The sequence below is a fragment of the Nuphar pumila genome, chromosome 5 (assembly GCF_984573655.1).
Source record: "Nuphar pumila chromosome 5, dmNupPumi1.hap1.1, whole genome shotgun sequence".
NCBI lineage: Eukaryota > Viridiplantae > Streptophyta > Magnoliopsida > Nymphaeales > Nymphaeaceae > Nuphar > Nuphar pumila.
Genome location: NC_143253.1, coordinates 105,056,753 through 105,077,687, shown reverse-complemented (window position 1 = coordinate 105,077,687; position 20,935 = coordinate 105,056,753). Strand labels below are relative to the sequence as shown.

The window sequence follows — 20,935 nt, the reverse complement described above, 5'->3', positions numbered from 1 at the left end:
AATGGATAGAAGCCATGAAAGCTGAATTAGATGCACTCGAAAAGGCTTCTACATGAAATATTCAACATCTTCCTCCAGGCAAGAAAACTATAGGATGTCGTTGGGTTTATAAGATTAAAACCAAGAGTGATGACACTCTTGAAAGATATAAAGCCCGATTAGTAGTCAAAGGGTATGCCCAAGAATATGACATTGATTATGAAGAAACCTTTGCCCCTGTAGCTCGTATGACAACAGTCAAAACCTTAATTGCCTTAGCCTCTATCAAGAAATGATCCATCTTCAAAATGGATGTCAAAAATGCATTTCTAAATGAAAAGCTAGTTGAAGAAGTATACATGGAACCCCCTCCAGGTCTCAATATTCTTAAGGGTAAAGTCCTTCACTTAGAAAAAACCCTTTATGGACTTAAACAAGCACCAAAAGCTTGGTATGATAAGTTTAGTTGTGTTATGATTGATATTGGGTTTCAATTTTTTTTAACTGACACAACTTTGTTTATTAAGAATTCTGATGCAAGAATCATTGTGCTTCTTCTCTATGTGGATGATATGATAATCGCTGGAAGCGATAAACAGAGAGTTGAAATGATCAAAACACTTCTTAAATCTCACTTTGAAATAACTGATTTAGGCTTAGTGAGATATTTTTTAGGCATTGAAGTTACTTATTCCCCTAGAGGATACTTATTGTCCCAAACTAAATTTGCTTTTGACATTGTTTCCAGGTCTGGTATTACTGATGACAAGAAAGTAGACACTCCAGAAGTTGTCAATGTTAAAATGAAGGTTGATGAAGGAGAACTTCTTGCAGATCCTACCCCTTACAGACAGCTTGTTGGGGCACTTTCGTATCTATCCATTAACAGACCAGACATAACACATGTTGTTCACACAACAAGTCAGTTTCAGCATGCTCCCACCTCTGTTCATATGGGAGTAGTCATGCGTATTATCAGATACATCCAGTCATCTTTTTCACGGAGACTTTTCTTGTCTTCCTCCTCTCTTTATTTAATTGTATATACTGATGCTGATTGGGGAGATGATCCCAATAACAGACACTCAACCACTGGTTTTTGTATCTTCTTAGGTGAATCACTAATCTCGTGGATGTGCAAAAAGCAGCAAAAAGTCTCTCTATCATCCACCGAAGCTGAATACAGAGCCATAACAACTACGACCATGGAAGTAGTTTGGCTCTGACGTCTGCTTGCTGACATGGGAGCTGAAGCAACAAAAGCTTCACACATGTGTTGTGACAACAAAAGTGCGATGTACATTGCAAGTAACAAAACATTCCACGAACACACCAAATATATCGAAATGGATTGTCATTATGTCAGAAAGGAATATCTACATGGGACAATTGATCTGCCATATGTTACTTCAGAATATCAATTAGCAGATTTCTTTACAAAGCCTCTCGCTGCTCCTCATTTTCACTTCCTCTTAGACAAACTTTCGCTCATTGTACCGTAAGTTTGAGGGGGATTGTTAAAATGTAAAACATATAGATATAATAATAATATAAATATTATTATTATATCTATATTTTTCTGTAATTTTGTTTTATTTTTCTGTATTTATTTTTGTGTTTTTTAGTGTCTAGTTCTAATAGAACTAGACTAACCTTATCTAGTTAAGTTCCACTTGAAACTTAACTAGAACGGTAATTGTTGGAATGGTCCAACGGTTACATTTCTAACTGTTGGACCATTCCAACGGCTATAAGGAGAGCTTCTTAAGAGCTCTCCTCTTCTTCCCTTTTTCAAACTTGTATATATAGGGGTGCACCCCCTCTTGTAAAAGTATTCCAATGCTTCCTAAGCATTAGGTTCTCCAGCTTCAATAAAGAATATATTTTATTTTTTTTTGTTTCCTTTTATACCCTTTTAAGGGTTATGCTTAAGTGTCCTTTTAAGACACTCTTTCTTACGGATCTTAGTTCGTGTTTTGAAGATCCTCATTTCATTTCACATTTTTACCATAAATTTGCTGAATTGATCATTTGCTATGATTTGCACTTCTGAAACTGTCAACTGGAGAAGTGATTCCCTGATGTGCAGAGGCACCAACGTTCAAATCTGTTTGTGTTTGTTAAAATCAACAGCAAAAATCAAATTCAGAAGCCTAGTATTCATAAAAATGTTCTGTCCAAATAAGAAAAGGAAGAATATGCTTATCTGTTCATTTTTTTTTATCAGTTGGAAAATGGGTAAACCGAAAATGATCCAATGATGAAAGTGTTGAGAAACTCGGTTTTGATGTCACATAATATGATACACTGTCTCATTTGATTTTATATGATATGATAATATGTTCTCTTGAAATAATGTTATATTATGACTGAATATGTTTTGCCTTATATCTAACGAGTATTTGATGCAAGGATATCTCACCCAATAAGGATGGAGACTTCCAATTCAAGTACAACTATGGTGCAATCATACTCCTTGAAGAAAAAGCTTGATGAACCATGCTTTCCTAAAGTTCAAATGAAGAAATCGGCTACCTCAAGATGAAGATTTTTTTCTTCTTTAGAGTCATATGTAACAGAACCTTCAGGAACTTGCATATTGCATATTACATATTACATACTCATTCATACATACTATATCATAAAAGTATATGATAGTTTCAAAAAGCTTCTTTTTTGAAAACCAATAAGTGTACCTTCTTACAACCTTTTATGAAAAAGACATTTTGTCATATAATAATTGTACCTTCTTACAACCTTTTATGAAAAAGACATTTTATCATTGTACTTTACACTATATACAAGACAACATGAAAAAATGAATATAGGAAAAAGACAAAAACATAACATCGACTACATGGAGAAAACAAATAAAATATGTTTTTGAAAAGACTCTAATTTCCCTCTTTAAAGAAATATTTTTATAAGAATAAGACAAAAACATAAAATCGACTACATAAGAAAAACAAATAAAATATGTTTTTGAAAAGACTTTAGTTATCTTCTTTAATGAAATGTTTCTTAATACAAGAAGAAGACAAAAACATAAATCGGCTACACATAAGAAAAACAAATAAAATATGGTTTTAAAAGGACTCTAGTTACCTTTTTTCATAACCATAGAATGTCGACTTACTTGAAGTCATCATTCTCTCTACAAAGCATTAAATGCCTTCTGTAACAAATCCTTTCTAAATATCCTTCCCAAAGAATGTCGACCTTCTTTTTGGTCCTCATTCTCTCTGCAGACTTTGAAATACACTACATAAAGAAAACACTTGACATGACTATGTATAAATAAATATCTCAAAGCACTCATAGTACTTACACTCATTTAAAGTAAAGAAGTACTAATGTACCTCAAATCATTAATTAGAATAAAGACAAAACTACAACCCAACGTTCAATGTACTATTGTAAGAAATAGATTTTTTACATAAAATATGTATTACCTGAAAATATTACAACGACTAGTGTACCCTCTATTTCACCTTTATGAAAAAAGGCATTCTCGAACTTCTCTAAAAGATGTTTTTGAAATGACCTAACATTTCACATTTCAAAAAGTTACAATTCCAAAATGTAACGACTACTTTTTATAAGCTATATAAACACACACACAAACTATTCAGACAAGAGGAATGAAATAGATGTGTGAGCTTACAAAGAGAAAAATTTCTATTCGTGATTTGAAAAGAGAGCCTTGAAAAAGAAAGAAAAGAGAAAAAAAAAAGTCAAGTCCAGCTCTTTGACAAAGAGTATCCTCTGAGTGACAAACAGAACATTCTTAGAATCCTTCATTCGTGCATTCATATCATTCTGAAGGTTCTATAGGAAGTATTGTAACTCTGTTTATTCACTGTATTCCTTCTTTAAAGAAGTAGACCTCTGTGAAAGAGGGTGTTGCCCTTCTCTGTTGAGAGAAGAAGACCTCTTGGGAAGAGGGTGTGCCCCTTCTCTGTTAAGAGAAGAAGATCTCTTGGGAAGAGGGTGTTGTACTATTTATCCGGTGACTCGGATGTTATAGTGGAAATCTCAAGTGGTTTGCTTGGGGACTGGATGTAGGTCTGGATATTGACCGAACCAGTATAACTTCTGTGTTTTATGTGTTGTGCCTTACTGCTTAATTATTTTATTTTATCGATCATTATCATATTTCACTATTCACCCCCCCTCTAGTGGAATTTCAGAAAGATTTATCTTCTTGCACATGACATTTGTGACAAACAAGATACCTTTAAGATGAAAAAACACAAAAATAGAGATACTTCATAGTTTATCAAGTCTGTTAGTGGATGCTTTACAACTTCTAAACAATCATAATATGCATCCTTTAGCTGTGAAAGTGGCATTCCTATTATAAAGACTAGGACTTTTGGGGGAGAATTGCAATATCAAAGAAAAAGTTGATGCAAACAAAACTTGATGTTTGATGGGAAAAACTTAAGCCTAAATCTACATTTACAAGAAATGACAATGTTTTTCCCCCATTCTTGAGAATGCTGTTGGATGGCATCAGTCTATGAAATTTGGATACTATATGAAAAACAGGGAAAATAACTATACAAGCTAGCGGCTGATTCGGATGTTGGTTTTATGAAGTGCTATTGTACCTATTAAACCATGTGAAAAAGGTTGAGAAGTGTATGAACGGTAATCTGATTCATATCTCATTAACAACTAATTAGTTTAGTCATGATTAGCTTTATAGATGGAAAAAGTTGGATTTGGTTCACTTCGTTAGGGGATCAATTGGTTTTAACAATCAGTTGGAGATTGCCTGGTGTTAGTCTCAAGTTGTTGCCAAACTTCAATAAAGATGCTGGCACTGATACTGTCATTTAATTTTGCTTTGATGTAGGTAATGTTAAAAGTTGCCTCTTTGTCATTTAAAGCATCACCTACTTCCTCCAATCAATGTCTTACAAAATAATGAGTAAATTGTCGCTGAGGTCAGTCATTTGTTGGAGAGTTATGCTGATTCCCTTTCTCCTATTACATGCCAAATTGTGTATTCATAAGTGCTGTTGATCTATCCATGAGAAAGTGGGGATTCTGGATTCCTTCCTGTTCAAGTGGCATCTACTACCTACTCTTCGATTTATTCCATTTCCTCTGATTTGTTGCACATGCTAGATTTATCTTACCTTTTTCGCATCATTTGTTCCATTGGTCATTTATGATGACTTTGTTTGTTGCCTTTGAAAATTGGATCCTGTATATGAATGAATTAACATAATATTTTCTTGAGTTCGTTCTTATTTTTTTGATGGTTGAATAGAATGCTCCCACTTTATATGTGATTTCTGTTCTTGATTCTTGTTGATTTTAAGTTTTTAACTATAATAAGTTGATTGGGAGTCTCGGTCAAATGCAATCAACTTCCCGTATTTGTTTGGAAGTCCTTTAAAGACTGTTTCCTTGGAGCTAGCATATCCCATATCCTAAAAAACAACCTGGAAGCAGCATACTCAGCCTGTAGGAGTTGGATATGCACAAGATTAATGTTTATCTGACATTATTGTGTGATGAACCTGATAATTCTGATGCAAATCAGGTACCTGCGATAAGATTTGATTTTGTTCCAACAAGTTCTTTTGCTTCTTTTGCAATCTGAAAATACTCTGTAGTCAAGCAACATAAGAAGGGAATCTTTTTCAATTGTCCTTTCCTATTCAGTCAATGCTGGTTACTACAAAACAACCTGAGTGGTGGAGATTGGTCCATCTAACACTTGCCTCTTGTGCTTGGTCAGGCTTTCTTTGCGGTTTTCCAGAGCTGGGTCTCTAAAAAATTCATGACTGGATGGTAATGATCAGGACTTCATACATGAGAACTCATTCCCCCTCAAGCATTTCTACTTGCCTGGTTAACTGCAGCAACTTTTTCTTCAGTTGATAATTTGATTTGTTGCCTAGTTCTTTGTGTTCTAACTTTGACCTTTTATGTTGACTTGCAGTGTTGTTCTTTTTCCTGTTGCAATTACATTTTACATCACATGGTGGTTTATTCAATTTGTTGATGGTTTCTTTAGACCATTATACATCAGACTTGGGATCAACATATTTGGTATGTGTTAAATTTCCTTTTTCTTCACCCACTCCCCTTTCTGAAGGCAGTTATTCTTAGCTTCTGTTTACCTTTTCATGTTGTCTAGATTTGTTTTGTTGATTGTGTTTTTCTTTATTTTGTTCTGAGGTGGCTAGAACTAGTGATAAATCAAGATTTTTAATTTTGATATATGTGATAGAATTTGATTTAATCATCAAACTCATAGAGCTTTACCTCAAGACCACCTAATTCTGATTCTCCAAGTTCCTTGACTTGATCAGAATCTGGCATATAAATAAGGCATCTGAGTTTGCTACTCTCTTGTGGATTCACCTATCAGCATGGGGGCACATCGATGGATGAAGGGTCTAGGACTCAGTCTTCAATTCATATGAGGACCTGCCTCTTTCAACTAGTTTGCATTCCCACAATAGGAGATACTGGTTACAGACTTAGTAAGACTATGGCTGTGAATCTGTGATGTGGTTTAGGTGAAGACTAATGTTGTGTATAGATGAGGAGTTAACTGGTAACTACTAAGTAGGAATGGGTTTAGTCAGAATTCCTAGAAATAATGAACATAGGAATCCACATGATTGGCGGGCCCCATGAGTAGAATTCTTGGAATTGTCATTTCAGTGGTGATGAATATCCCTTTTAAAAGCTTTTGTTTGGATTCATTGTATTTGAAAGTAGGGAAGTTGACTTTGTTACTTTTCCCTTTTCCACCTCACCAGCACAAAGATTATGGACCTCGTCACCTGTCACATCCAAAATTTTGAAAGTTTTGGTACTGGTCATCAGTCTGTCCAGTTTTGGAAGCCTTTTGCAAGACCTGAGCTTTTTCGTCTTGGGATTGTACCAAAAGGATTCAAGCAAAGTTGTTTGAATTTACATCTGTGCAATTGGTTTTGTTGAAGAAGGAAGCTTCCATCCATTATATGGAAGTGATGCCTTGGAATGTACATGTTAGGGCACGTGGATATCCTTATACGTTTAATGTGTACTTGCAATTACCAACATGTTCTGGACAGGTTGTGTACAAGTCTTGGATTTAGTTGCAGGTTTTCAGAAAGTTGTCTTATCATGAGCAAAGATTTAGCTTGGTGTCTGTTATATGATGATGATGATCTGTTAAGGAATATTATTTATTATGCAATGTATCTTGACAAATGGATAGGTGGGTTCAGCCTATCAAGATGATTTTGATGGACTTCTCAAGTTTGCATTTCCCCATTAATGCATATGAATTTACAGTGGTTCTTGATCTGTTACAGTGCATACCTGCATCATCCATCTTTGGCTGCTTTGACAGAGGATGTGACTTGTATTGAATTTCATGCTCAATATTTGGTGTTCATCATAAAAATTTAGTTTCTTGAGTGTCACAACTCTGTTAAATTATGTGTCAATGCAAAAAAAGGTTTGTTAGCTTATGCTCTATGTTTGTGGATTACTATTCTTATCCTTTAATGCATGCTCTGGATCTTTGCTGCAGGGCTTGGATTTGTTACAACTTTGATTTTTGTGTTCTCGATTGGTTTGTTTGTATCATCCTGGATGGGTGCAACTGTTTTGTGGTTTGGAGAATGGTTTATCAAGAAAATGCCATTTGTAAGGCATATCTATTCAGCCTCAAAGCAAATCAGCACAGCCATATCTCCTGGTACTCATTTTTGTTGGAACTTTGATATTGTTGAGCATTTCTCTCTTTTGAAAGTGTAGTGTGATCTAGTAGAGCTTTCTTGCTATTTGGTCCCTGTTTGCATTGCTTAGTTTAGAAACATAAGCCATCTTTATCTATGTCGTTGATGGCTGATGGTTGTGTTTTCAAGTAGCACATGGGGGAGTTGCATTCTTTTACTGATTGTTAACCAACAGTCATTAGTTAGTTTTTATTTTCTGTCACAAGCCAAAAGGCAATTGCAAGTGATATATCAGACTTCAGCCAAGCAAATGCAAGAGCTATTGAGGGACATCTTCTTCTATCCAGTGAACATCATATTTTCATTATTTGGCTTCTGTCTGATGCTTCCTTTGGAATTCTGTCTTGTTTATTGAAATTCATGGGCTAATTCAGGTAAGTTACAGGCATCATTATATATATATATATCTATATATATATTCATTTATAAATATATTTTTGTTGGGGGAATTCAGCTGGTGGCTCACAAAAACCAGCCAATCTTCTTCTGAGTTTAATGAACATAAGTTTTTATTAGATGAGAATATATGACCTTCAATGACTACTCTCTCTCTCTCCCCCCGCCCCCTGAGTGCTGAATATTTGTCAAATCCATTTGCCATGAATAGCAGGCTGAAGGTGATAGAGCCTTCTGTCCGCCTTTTATCCATCTATGCAGAGTCGTCAATCAGTAGATACCTATAGCAGATTGTAAAATTGCCATCGAAGATGCAAGAGGTCCTTTAGAGTTCTGTGAAATAAGCATACTGAAACAATATTTTTCAGACTGAATTTGAATTGCAGGCAGGACTAGTAAGTGCACCTAACTGTTAAAATAGGTTATATATGTAATGAAAAGAGGCAGAAGCACCAATAGAGCAAATGTCACTCTTAAAGAGTGACCACTAAAGCCAAGAACACAAACACCAAATGTGCACACACAAAAACTCTCAAATATGGAAATGACTTAAAGTCATAAGTTGGATATTATTGAAGAAGAGAAGAGAGAGGGGTATAAACCCATACATTTAAGAGGGGAAGACCTCCTCTATTTATAGAGGGAAGCACTAAAGGAACCACAAGGGGGGGGCTCCCTTGTAGTCGTTGGGAGCCCCAACGGTCAGAAATCTGACCGTTGGAGCCCCAACGACTACAAGTGTGGGCCCCCCTTGTGGTCATTTCAAAAAAGGAAAAATAAAGGAAAAAAGAAAAGGAAAAAGGGAAAAAGAGAAAAAATAAAAAAGAGAAAAATACATAAGTGGTTTTACAAGAATACCCCTATCGGGTATTTATCTAAATGAGAAATAATATATATATATACATATATGTATATACATATACTTATATATATACGGATGTATATATATATATATATATATATATATTTTAACACGCCCCCTCAAACTTTACGGGGAGAAGACCGAAAGTTTGCTAAGGAGGAACATAAATCGTGGAGTTGGAAGCGCTTTGGTGAAGAAGTCAGCCAGCTGATATTCTGAAGTAACATATGGTAACGAAATAGTCCCTCTGAGATATTCGTCTCGAACATAATGGCAATCCATCTCGATATGCTTTGTCCGTTCATGAAAGGTGTGATTGCTGGCAATGTATATCGCACTTTTGTTGTCACAGCAGAGCTTGGTAGGAGTGGAAATGAGAACGCCCATGTCGGCAAGGAGACTTCTGAGCCATACGATTTCCATAGTTGTCATCGCCATAGCCCGATACTCAGCTTCAGTAGATGATAAAGAGACTTTCTGCTGCTTCTTACATCTCCACGAGATGAGAGATTCTCCTAAAAAGATACAAAGACCCGTAATTGAGATACGATCATTGGGATTGCCTCCCCAGTCAGCATCAGTAAAAGCAGTCAATTCAAGAGATGAGGAAGAGGATAAGAAGAGTCCCTTTGAGATGGTATTTTTGATATATCGCACAATTCTCATTACGGCCGCCATATGAACTGTGGTAGGTGCGTGCTGGAACTGGCTTGCTGCATGAACTGCATGAGCTATGTCAGGACGGGTGATGGATAGATAAGTGAGGGATCCAATTAATTGACGGTAGGGAGTTGGATCTTCAAGAAGAACACCATCTTCAAGTCTAAGTTTTGCATTGATAACTTTTGGAGTCTCAACTTTCTTTTCGTCAGATATTCCTGATTTGGTACAAATTTCAGCAGCTAACTTCATCTGAGATAAGATGTATCCACGTTCGGAATAAGCCACTTCAATACCTAAGAAATATCGTAAATAACCAAGGTCAGGCATATCAAAGGTATTTTTTAGCATAGACTTAACATCATTTACTCCCTTTTTGTCATTCCCAGTGATGATCATATCATCAACATACAACAGAAGCATAATAATGGAGTCACCTGTTCTCTTCACAAAAAGAGCAGTGTCATTATAACAAGAAGAAAAGCCTAAATTTATTAATACGTTACTAAACCTATCATACCAAGCTTTAGGTGCTTGCTTAAGACCATATAAAGCCTTTTTTAATTTCAAAATTTTTCCATTTAAATCCATACCTGGAGGTGGTTCCATATACACTTCTTCAATTAAATTACCATTCAAAAAGGCATTTTTAACATCAAGTTGAAAAATTGGCCATTTTTTAACTGCGGCTATAGCAATAAGAGCTCGAACACTAGTCATTCGAGCAACGGGGGCAAAGGTTTCATCATAATCTACCCCATACTCTTGGGCATATCCTTTGGCTACCAATCTAGCCTTATATCTTTCCAATGAACCATCACTCTTAGTTTTCACTTTAAAAACCCATCTACATCCAATGGGTTTCTTGCCATTGGGAGGATCAATGATTTCCCAAGTTTGTGCCTTTTTGAGGGCATTAAGTTCAAGTTGCATAGCATCATTCCAATGAGCATATTGCTTAGCATCATTGTAATGAGATGGTTCATGAAAAGAGTGAAGAGCAAGAAGACATGCTCGAAAATTAGGCGAAAAAGAATCATAAGAAACAAACCTATTTGGTATTTTAGAAATTCGATTTGACCTTCTTTGAGAAGTCTCTTCGATGGACTCATTTTGGGAAAATCTTTCAAGGGCACAAGGAGGATTCCTTTCATTCCTTCTAGAGTAGACTTGTATTTGTCTTGAACCATTTTCTTCTAAGTTTTGATCATCGCTTGGATGTTCAACAAGATCTTCACCAAGGAATTCATTAGGATCAATATGATCATCTTTAGGCAATAAGTCAAATAAGAATGAATAATCGATATTTTCATTTGGTTGGGGCGAAAAACCACTTTCCTCTTCAAGGAATGTGACATCTTTAGAAATATAAAGCTTGTTTTTAAGTATGTCAAAACATCGATATCCTTTTTGTTTTTCGCCATATCCCAAAAAATGCATTCAATAGCCCTAGGGGAGAGTTTATCATTCTTGTGGGTTAAAACAAAGCATTTGCATCCAAAAATTCTTAGTCTTTTATAATCGGGAGAAATGTTGTAAAGTTTTTCAAAAGGAGAAAGATTTTTCAAGGAGGACGAAGGAGTTCTATTGATAAGATACGCAAAGGTTAGAACCGCCTCGGCCCAGAAGGATTTTGGAATGTTTCTTGAGATCAATAACGTTCTTGTAGTCTCTATTATGTGCCTATGCTTTCTTTCCGCAAGGCCATTTTGTTGTGGAGTGTTGGGGCAAGAACGTTGGTGAAGAATTCCATTTTCTTTCAAATAGGTTTGAAAATCATTGGACATATATTCGCCTCCCGAATCGGATCTAAGAATAGATAGATTTCCCAAAAATTGGTTTTTGACCATTGCATGAAATTCTTTAAAGAAGGAAAAAACTTCGGATTTACGACTTAGGAAGTAAATCCATGTGAATCGAGTAAAATCATCAATAAATACCACGTAATACGAAAAACCACCTTTAGACAAAATAGGGGAAGGTCCCCACACATCGGACTGAATAAGTTCAAATGGCCGAGTGGTAAAGTAACTTCTTTGTGGAAATGAAATAGCTTTAGATTTCCCAAAAATGCAATCTTTACAAGTCATGTGATTGTCTTTACAAGTATTGTTCAAAAACGGAAAAAGAGACATTTTTACAAAATTTGGATGGCCAAGTCTCTCATGCCATATTCCAATACTTTTGTCCTTTACAAGATTACATGATGGCTTAGATGGAAGAGTCAAAAAATCCATAAAATAGAGGTCACCCCTTCTATGGCCTTGCCCAATCAGCTTCCCTGACTGGAGATCCTGCACGGTGCAATCCTTGGGTGAGAAAGAGACTTGGCATCCATGATCGGTAATTTGAGATACGGAAAAAATGTTTAAATTTATTTTAGGAACGATTCTTACTTTAGGAACAAAAAAGTTTTTAAAATTAAGAGATCCAATACTTTCAATTTTTAATGATGTACCATCGGCGGTTGAAACACAAGAAGATATAGGTTCGGAAAAAACGTTTGAAAGAGAATTTTTATGAGATGTCATATGAAAAGAAGCACCGGAATCTAGTATCCACATACCTGGAGGAGATGAAGAGTAGGCAATGGCGGCCCCGGATGTTGAAGGAGAAGCCTTGAGTAGATGTTGGAGAGCTTCGGAGATGTGATTTAGAGTTTCTTTGATATCTCCTTCTTTTGTACAATCTTCCTTCTTTGGAGAATCTTCTCCAACGGCGGCAACTTTTCCTTTAAGCTTTGGGCAAACCGGTCTTATGTGCCCCGGTTCATTACAATAATGACATATAATCCCCTTTCTAGGTCCATAGTTATTTTTGTTAAAGTGGGGAGGTCTATATGATTTAACATTAGATCCGGGCTTAGTAACGGCCAAAACATCATCACTCTTAATGCTCAAACCAAACCGAGTTTCTTCTTGACATATCTCGGTAAGGGCGTCTTCAATAGGTAGGGCTTTGCTTCTATGGAGAAGAGATGCCCTTACTTGTTCAAATTCCGGGCGAAGACCATGAAGGAATTGAAAAAAGTGCTCCTTTTCAATTTGTTCCCTTCTTAGCTCAATATCTTGAGGAGCAACCCACTTAGGCTCAAGAAGAGCAAGCTCATCCCAAAGGGGGGTTAGAGAGCTAAAATAGTCCCGGACACTCATGTCCATTTGTTTGGTAGAACGGATTTTCTCTTGACAAAAAAATTGTCGAGCAAGATCCTTTTGGGTATACATACCCTTAAGGAAAAACCAAGCCTCATTGGCCCTTCTAAATTTGGCAATATTAGCACAATTTTTAAGATCTACATTGTTCATGAACCATGCCAAAATTTTGGCATGGTTACTTTCCCAATCCTCAATTTTGGATTGATGTTCATTAATGACTTTGATGCGCTCATCGCCATCTAAAGCCTTCTCAATCTCGTTTTCCATTTTGGTGAGAACAAGAGAGGGTTCGGGAGTAGTTCCCATAACAAAACCCCAAAGTTTCTTACCTCTTAGGTGATTTTCCATCGCGGAGGCCCACATGAGGTAGTTGGACCCATTTAGCTTAAAAGAGAGCTCCACTTTAGAGTCACGTTCCATCGGCACCAAGTATTCTTCTCTTCTTCAAAAAACTTTGAGAGGCACGCGTTCCAAGATGACAAAAGAGAAGCCCAATCACCAACCGAGCTCTGATACCATGTAATGAAAAGAGGCGGAAGCACCAATAGAGCAAATGTCACTCTTAAAGAGTGACCACTAAAGCCAAGAACACAAACACCAAATGTGCACACACAAAAACTCTCAAATATGGAAATGACTTAAAGTCATAAGTTGGATATTATTGAAGAAGAGAAGAGAGAGGGGTATAAACCCATACATTTAAGAGGGGAAGACCTCCTCTATTTATAGAGGAGGGAAGCACTAAAGGAACCACAAGGGGGGGGCTCCCTTGTAGTCGTTGGGAGCCCCAACGGTCAGAAATCTGACCGTTGGAGCCCCAACGACTACAAGTGTGGGGCCCCCTTGTGGTCATTTCAAAAAAGGAAAAATAAAGGAAAAAAGAAAAGGAAAAAGGGAAAAAGAGAAAAAATAAAAAAGAGAAAAATACATAAGTGGTTTTACAAGAATACCCCTATCGGGTATTTATCTAAATGAGAAATAATATATATATACATATATGTATATACATATACTTATATATATACGGATGTATATATATATAAGTATATATATATATATTTTAACAATATATATGTACATATATACAGTTGTAATTTGTATTGCCTTTCAAGGGAAATTTGATCATTTACTCTCATGTAATAGTACTGTTCACTAGGAACAGTTTTTCCACTTATTTATTTTTATTTTTTATTTTTTGTTTAAGTCTTTTAGTGAAAAGAGCATGGGCTCTATGGTCAACAGACCATAGAGTCGTTGGGGCTCCCCAATAGAGTCTCATGCTCTCCTTTTTGTATAAATAAGGGTTGAACCCCTCAGTTGTATTCTAATGCTTTGCTTAAGCATTTCTACTCAACAAAGATAATATTTTTTACTTTTGTGTTCATATTCTAGACTCCTTGAAGTCTTTGTATGCGTTTTTGTGCTTATATTGTGCCTTCGTGACTTTGTATTGTCCTTTCTTAGACTTATGTATGTGCTTATGCACTTTGTTTTGCAATTCTGCATACTTCATTACACTAACGTAATTAATATCTCTAGAAAATGGAAACAACAAATGATAAGAAACAGAGAAAAGAGATGGTTGGGAAGTACTGCCTCTAGTAAACAGATGGTGCTCTATTTTTATTGTTACATTTGGCAAAGAGCCTGAGCTTTGTCTGTTTGGGCTTGGACTTTGCTAGCGAGCTTATGCTTGTCTAGCCATGAGCTGGCTTGTTTGGAATAAAAAATTAACTTAAAAATTTTAAAAACCAGTCATAAAGAAGAATCAAAGACCAACCTTTTTCCATGCCGACCATGTAGTGTAGGCAGCTACCTACACTATAGACAAGTAGTTAAATATAACAGTTATATATATGTCTATATGTATACATATTGTTTTTTAACAAGCCTATCGGAGCCTAACTGAAGCAATCCGCCCTTGTTTGACACATTGCTGATTGTGCTTAACAAACTCATGAAAGGGCTTATAGCCTGTATTAGCCACTTTCTGAGTGAAACCAAGCTGAACTATGAGTAGTTTACTAATTACCAGCGCGTATCTGTCAACTAAGTGGGAAGCTCTATGATGATATGATATCAAGCCAACAAAATAACTATATCATGTAAAAAACTGCAGGAAAAATACACAAAAAATGCAATAGCGAAGAATGGTACCAAGCCACAACTTCTATGTGGTGCACTTTTGCTCTTGGCAAGATGCTACAAATGGATCTGAATCCATAAAACACTGCGAACGTATAGATATTGTATTTTGCTGTCAAGTATAAAAAAAGTGATGTTTGTATTATCAGGAAAAAATCTGTCTGCAGTTGTTAGGTGTTTTTATTGTCAGCATAACATACTTAGCTGATTGTGGTACTATTTGCTCTTGTCTCCTGGTTCAAATAAAAACACAGCAAATCCTAATCCCATTTGTAATGCAGACCAGAACATCACGGCATTTAAAGAAGTTGCAATAATCCGCCATCCTCGTGTTGGGGAATATGCATTTGGTTTTATCACATCCTCACTCATCCTTCAGGTAATTCTGCAGTGTTATATAAGAAAGTCCTTAACTTTACAAGTTCAGGCATCTCACTAACAGATCGTTCTTGCTTGTCTCAATTTGCTTCATGCTAATATGTATGTTTTAACCAAATGTATGAAATAGTTTTATCACGTTAATTTCCTTATTATTTAAGCATTTATTCAATTTTCTCTTATGAGCATTTATTCATTTTCTTCATATAGTAAGAAGTTAGTTTCATGATTTCATCATGGCCTAGAAAGCCACTTGTTTCCTTCAGGCAATAACAGCTTACAGCTTGTTTGAGTTTCATGAGGAGCTATGTTACGTGGACACTTCTAGGCACTCAAGTTGTCGATGTCAAACATGGTTGGACATGGACACAACTGGACATGCGTTTTTTTTAAGTGCAAAAAATGGATATGTGTGTCATGTGTCCAACACGGGGACATAAAGTGTCTGACACTTTGATGCAGGAAGATGAATCTGTATCAATCCAGAAAGAAGAAGAAAGGTAAGAAGAAATTGGAGTATTAGTCTTGGGATCCGATTTGGATCCTGATAGGTCAATTTAGTCATTCATTTTACTTGGATTGTGTTTGGACCTACAAAAAAAATTAGATCGCATAGAGGAGAACAAATCGATTATTGATAAGAAATTTGATGGGTTGACTCAACGATTCGACACGATAAATTGGAATTTTGCAGCGATGCTGAAGATGTTCAGGGAACGATTTGAGTGTTTGGAGCGGCTGATCAAGTTTTAGCGAACCCGTCCTCTACTCAAGCAGCTTCAATGGTAGACAGAGCCAACAATGTGACCGAGCAACCGATCGGGTTCCTTGGGGGATTCATTGACCCAAACTAATGAACCCCTACTCCATACTACCCTAAACACAGTCGGAAGCAGAACTGTGGTGGTTTTAGAGGTGTTATCAACAGAGGTACGACCAGCCGGAGAGCGCTAACGCCCCCCCCCCCCCCCCCGAGAAAATTGATTCTCGACCAAGGAAGTTTGTTGCTTCAGCCATGGATGGTTCAATCAACAGGGAGCACAACCGGGCTGGAGATCAGCCTAACCCTGCCTCCACCTGCGGGCTTAGGCCTAGCCGTCGCAGACCAGGTCTTCGGACGACCGGTATTGCCCGACGCCTTTTCTTCTTTTTCGGCAACACCAAAGCCTGTCGGCACTAGCCGGAACTGGGTCGACGACATCCTGCTGGCCGGATCCTACTGGACGGACTCCTCCCTACCAGCAGGAGGGGTCCCTGGTCCACCGCCATGGCAGGCGGTGGGCTGGGCTACTCTCCTAGGTTGGAGGAGTTTCCTTATACTGGTAGGAAAAGTCCGATGTGCCACGTCGAGCTTCAACACACTCTTTTTGTGTTTGCTCCACATTAAGAGCGTACTGATATGCTTGATTTATATTAAAAATTGTAACAATAAAATTTCTCAGAAATATAAGGGACAATGGGCATTGGGATGTATAAAAGCCCAAGAAAATGCTAGAGTGGGCTATGCGATGAATTGAAATGAATTAGACGAACTCTCTCATCTCTCTCCTATTGTTCTCCTTCTTCTTCCTTTCCTACTGCCTTCTACCTCTTGTCAATTGCCAATTCCAGATCGAGCCCAATCCCAAGTGCTCTCTACTCCAGCTCAAGGTGCTCCCATTCCTTGGATGAGCTTGCCGTTGTCTGTAGCCGAAGTATCTCTTGGCTGATTGAGGTAGCCCACGCCCACCGTTATCAATTGCCAGAGCTCTCAGCTAAGGAGTAGACTACTCAAGTGTTCAGATTATCTGAGGAACTTAGATCTCTCTTGATCGGGCTCTACCCTAAGTAGACCTTAGTGCCGATTGTGTTTTCCGATCTCCGTCACTGAATTCGGTGACCTGAAACGCAATTCTCTGCAGATCCGAGTTCCGATCATCATATGAAAACTCGGAACCCTCAATACGAGTCAGAATTCAGCTTTAATATCAAATTCCACAAGGAGATTTCAAGTTCGGGCTGTAACACGCCGTGTCTGACACCGACACTCGTGTCAGTGTCCAAGTAACCTGGATGAGGAGACTTTGTTCATTTGTAGATCATACACATTGTAGTTGGTAAAAACTGTGATGCCCCAGTGCATATTTGTAAAGCTTCACTTACTATAACTCATGCATGCACATTATCTTCGACTTTCATATTGTTACTTGTATTTGTTGAAATAGCATACTTTTTGTGTTACTGCCTCAGCATATGAAACACAAAAATCTAGTTTTATATGGTTTCCATGCAGGACATGCTTGCTTTGTTCAATTTTTTTTACTAAGACATTGCTGTAAGAAACATCCACTTTTAGGTATCTAATACAGAATTATATCTATATGTGCTCATCTCTAATTTTCTTCTTGCTGACTTACAGAATGATGGTGGAGATGAGGAACTTTGCAGTGTTTATGTTCCAACAAACCATCTATACATTGGTGACATTTTTTTGGTCAATTCAGGAGAAATTATTAGACCAAATTTGTCAATCCGAGAAGCCATAGGTGTGTGTTCATTTTTTAATTTCTTTAAATATGGTTGTTACTATTTTCTGTTTTTTATTGGTGTTTTTTATATACCATTTCTATGTTTGCGTCTCTCAGCACTTAATGTTTTCTATTTCTTAATTGTGCTTTGGTGTTTTTGCTCTCTGGTGGATGAAAGGTTATTGACAAGAAAACTGACACTGGGATGGGGTATACCGCTTCTGGCTGCCTGTAGAAAAACTTCAATACATTGTTGAAATACTTGTTATTGTTTTTAGGATATGATCGTGCATGAAAACTGAGAAGACCGATACCATGTAGTGTAATAAGGTACTAGTTGACTAATGCTTCTGCTAGGAATCAAATGCATTAGGGTTTGAAGCCTATTATGCACAGTTGTATGGATGATAGACAGATAACCTGACACAAAAGACAATGTAAGCAAAACATGATGCTGATGCTGATGATTTTTCCTGGTCATGAAGAGTAAGTACAGTTGGAATGTATCTGCATTACCTACTTTTTTTTGTTGTTAGAATGACATGTACCTTAGAGGCATGTTAGCTACTTTCTGGAACATTAGAAGCATCTTATTTGCTTTCTGGAACCTGGAAACCTTTGGTCCAAATCAGGTTAGTCTGTTAAGTACTAATGACAATTAGTGCAAAGAGTCTGCCAGTAAGCAACTCTCTTTTGGGTCTGGGATGTCTATCTATGCCATGAGATTAGATATCACAATCTCTCTTAACATAAACACATTTTGCGTTAATGAAAGGTTTCCAAAATTGAACTTAGTCTGCAAGCTTTACCTCAGGAAGACACTTCTATATCTGTTGGGCCATACGATGCTTCTGAATAGCCACATATTCTACTTCCATGGCTGAGAGACAAATGGATTTTTCTCGACTGCTAAAAGAAAGCTATGCCAACATGGGCTGAGCATGAATTTGCATCAATCTTTGTTTGTATACCTATTGTTTCCATTTTTAAGGACTTTTGTTCAATCATTCATGGATAATGCTGGATACTTGTATATTGGAGCATGTTTGTGTTACAGACCGATGTGTATGCTTCACACTTTGAGAATGTGACATCTTATGGGTCAATACAAGAACACACAAAGATGAGCCACTTATGGGCTGAGAACACTCATAAAAATATCAAATATTATTAGAGAATAACCCTTACAAACACACAACAAATGAGAGGGGGCAACATATATATGCATATATGTTTACATTTAACAGTTTGTTGTTTCCCTGAGGTAATACCTTCTTAATGGAGGATTTTGAACATGTCAGGAAACTGGTTGCTTCTATCTAATCAACTTGGACCATTGGCAAAATAATGTGTGCAATCAAATTTAATAATTCAAAATTAAGAAAGCATGAAAAGAAGGCGGCTAGTAAAATTGAAAATCATGCAAAATCATGATGAAGAGTTGCATGAAGGATGTTTCATGTGCTAAAATGTCTCTCACTAGAACACATCTTCTGTTTGAATGATTCAATTGAAGTCCACAGGTCCAGTTACGGAAATGTGTTTCTTATAAGTGCACTCAAAAGAGTATCTGTTTGTTGTTTTGTGGGCATCTTTGATTCTATACTTATTGTTTATAATTAGCATACAATATAGCAATCTTGTTCATCTAGTAGGTTCCGTTATCATGTTAACGTGAAGAAAATCAATTGCTACACTGATCTTTTGAAGTTTCTTTCAAGTTTTCTATATACGATTTTATTTCATGTAGTTTATATTTACCTTTGCTCTCTCTGTATTTGTCTTTATAAACTGCATCATAAAATAAGCAATACAATCTTCTAAGAACCTTTAAAGTAACTTCTTGACTAGTGGGAAGCTTGGTTTTGAAATGATGCATTTGAAGAACTAATTGCAGTAATCATTGCTTCCTCTTGGTGGCTTCCAGCATGAAGATGCATTTGCATGCTCTTATAGAACCTCAAAAGATGATCATATCTTAACTGTGTAGTTTTGATCACATCTGAACTCTGTAGTTTATGTCAACCTATGATCTTCAGCTAACCAGCCTTTAGATTGTGATTCACCAGTTTGGTTTACTTCATAACTTGGGCTACTTTAGAGCGATTCTTTATCACCTCATTCTGTGCTTACAGTCATTATATAGACACCGAAGAAATATCACTCTGCATGATTCTTGCCCTTGTCCTTGTAAGTTTGAGCAGCTGAAGCTTGCCTTCAGTATAGTTTTATGTTTCTTTTCTCTGTCGTGGAGGTCTAAGTCCTCTATACTTATTTTGTTCTGGAATCAGAGATTATTGTCTCTGGGGGGATGACGATGCCGCTGAAAATCATACCCTTGGAAAGGGTGCCACGTCAAAATGATAGAAATCATCTAAACAGCATAGCTAGATGAGGTATGCTTTTGCACCCACTCAGGTTACCTGTTGATTTCGATTGCCTGTATGTTTGCTAGACAAATGGAAGAGTTTTAACTTGTTCACCCAACTGGATCGAGCTCAGAAGGTCCTGGGTCAGGCTGGGAAATATACCAACTTGTTCAACTTGGAAACATTGCACTAAAGCCTGGTTGATCTCATCATCAAGTTGGTATAGCAAGGCTGTCCGATCATGAGCCTGAGTGGATCTGAGTGGATCATGCATTGTGTTTGTTACGCTTTGCATAATATTAACATTTTCATTTATTTTCATGTTTTAACAGGATTAGGAACTGAATTCCTGGAAGATCAATTTTTAGCTTCAGAGTTTAGGCACGAGGGGCATGTCAGTTCATTGTAGCAGGCGCCTAGCAGGTGAGATGAGTTTTTGATGCGAAGAAATGTCACAGTTGCCTGGTATAGTAAACATTGATTGAGCTGATGCTTACACATGAGGGCACTACTGTGTTGCACGGTTGCTTTGCCTTGCCTGCTGCCTGTATTTTATCTGCTATGGGTTGTATGATACTGTTCTTTTAGAATGAAACAATCCACAGTCCTACTTCTTGGGGTTGTGGAGTTAGTGTAACATCTAACGCCCAAGTTGTGTGGCAGCATGTATCTGCACATCCATTGTTTTATTCTTTTATGTTCAATCTTTCTCTCTCTCTCTCTCTCA

General features: G+C 37.0%; 1 protein-coding gene across 2 annotated transcripts in view; it reads left to right on the top strand.

The window, feature by feature from the left end:
* Positions 1-20,935, top strand: part of LOC149837998 (protein LIKE COV 2-like) — a 39,180-nt gene extending 18,245 nt beyond the window's left edge. Inside the window, exons 2-8 of one of the 2 annotated variants that reach the window (XM_090007554.1) lie at positions 5,735-5,787; positions 5,939-6,048; positions 7,529-7,696; positions 15,236-15,333; positions 17,731-17,857; positions 20,131-20,235; positions 20,541-20,935. In XM_090007554.1, the coding sequence (XP_089863680.1) occupies positions 5,735-5,787; positions 5,939-6,048; positions 7,529-7,696; positions 15,236-15,333; positions 17,731-17,857; positions 20,131-20,234 (660 nt within the window). In that variant the 3' untranslated portion in view covers position 20,235; positions 20,541-20,935. Of the gene's footprint in view, positions 1-5,734; positions 5,788-5,938; positions 6,049-7,528; positions 7,697-15,235; positions 15,334-15,577; positions 15,851-17,730; positions 17,858-20,130; positions 20,236-20,540 lie in introns of those variants that run through there. The other variant, XM_090007555.1, reaches the window with a different exon arrangement.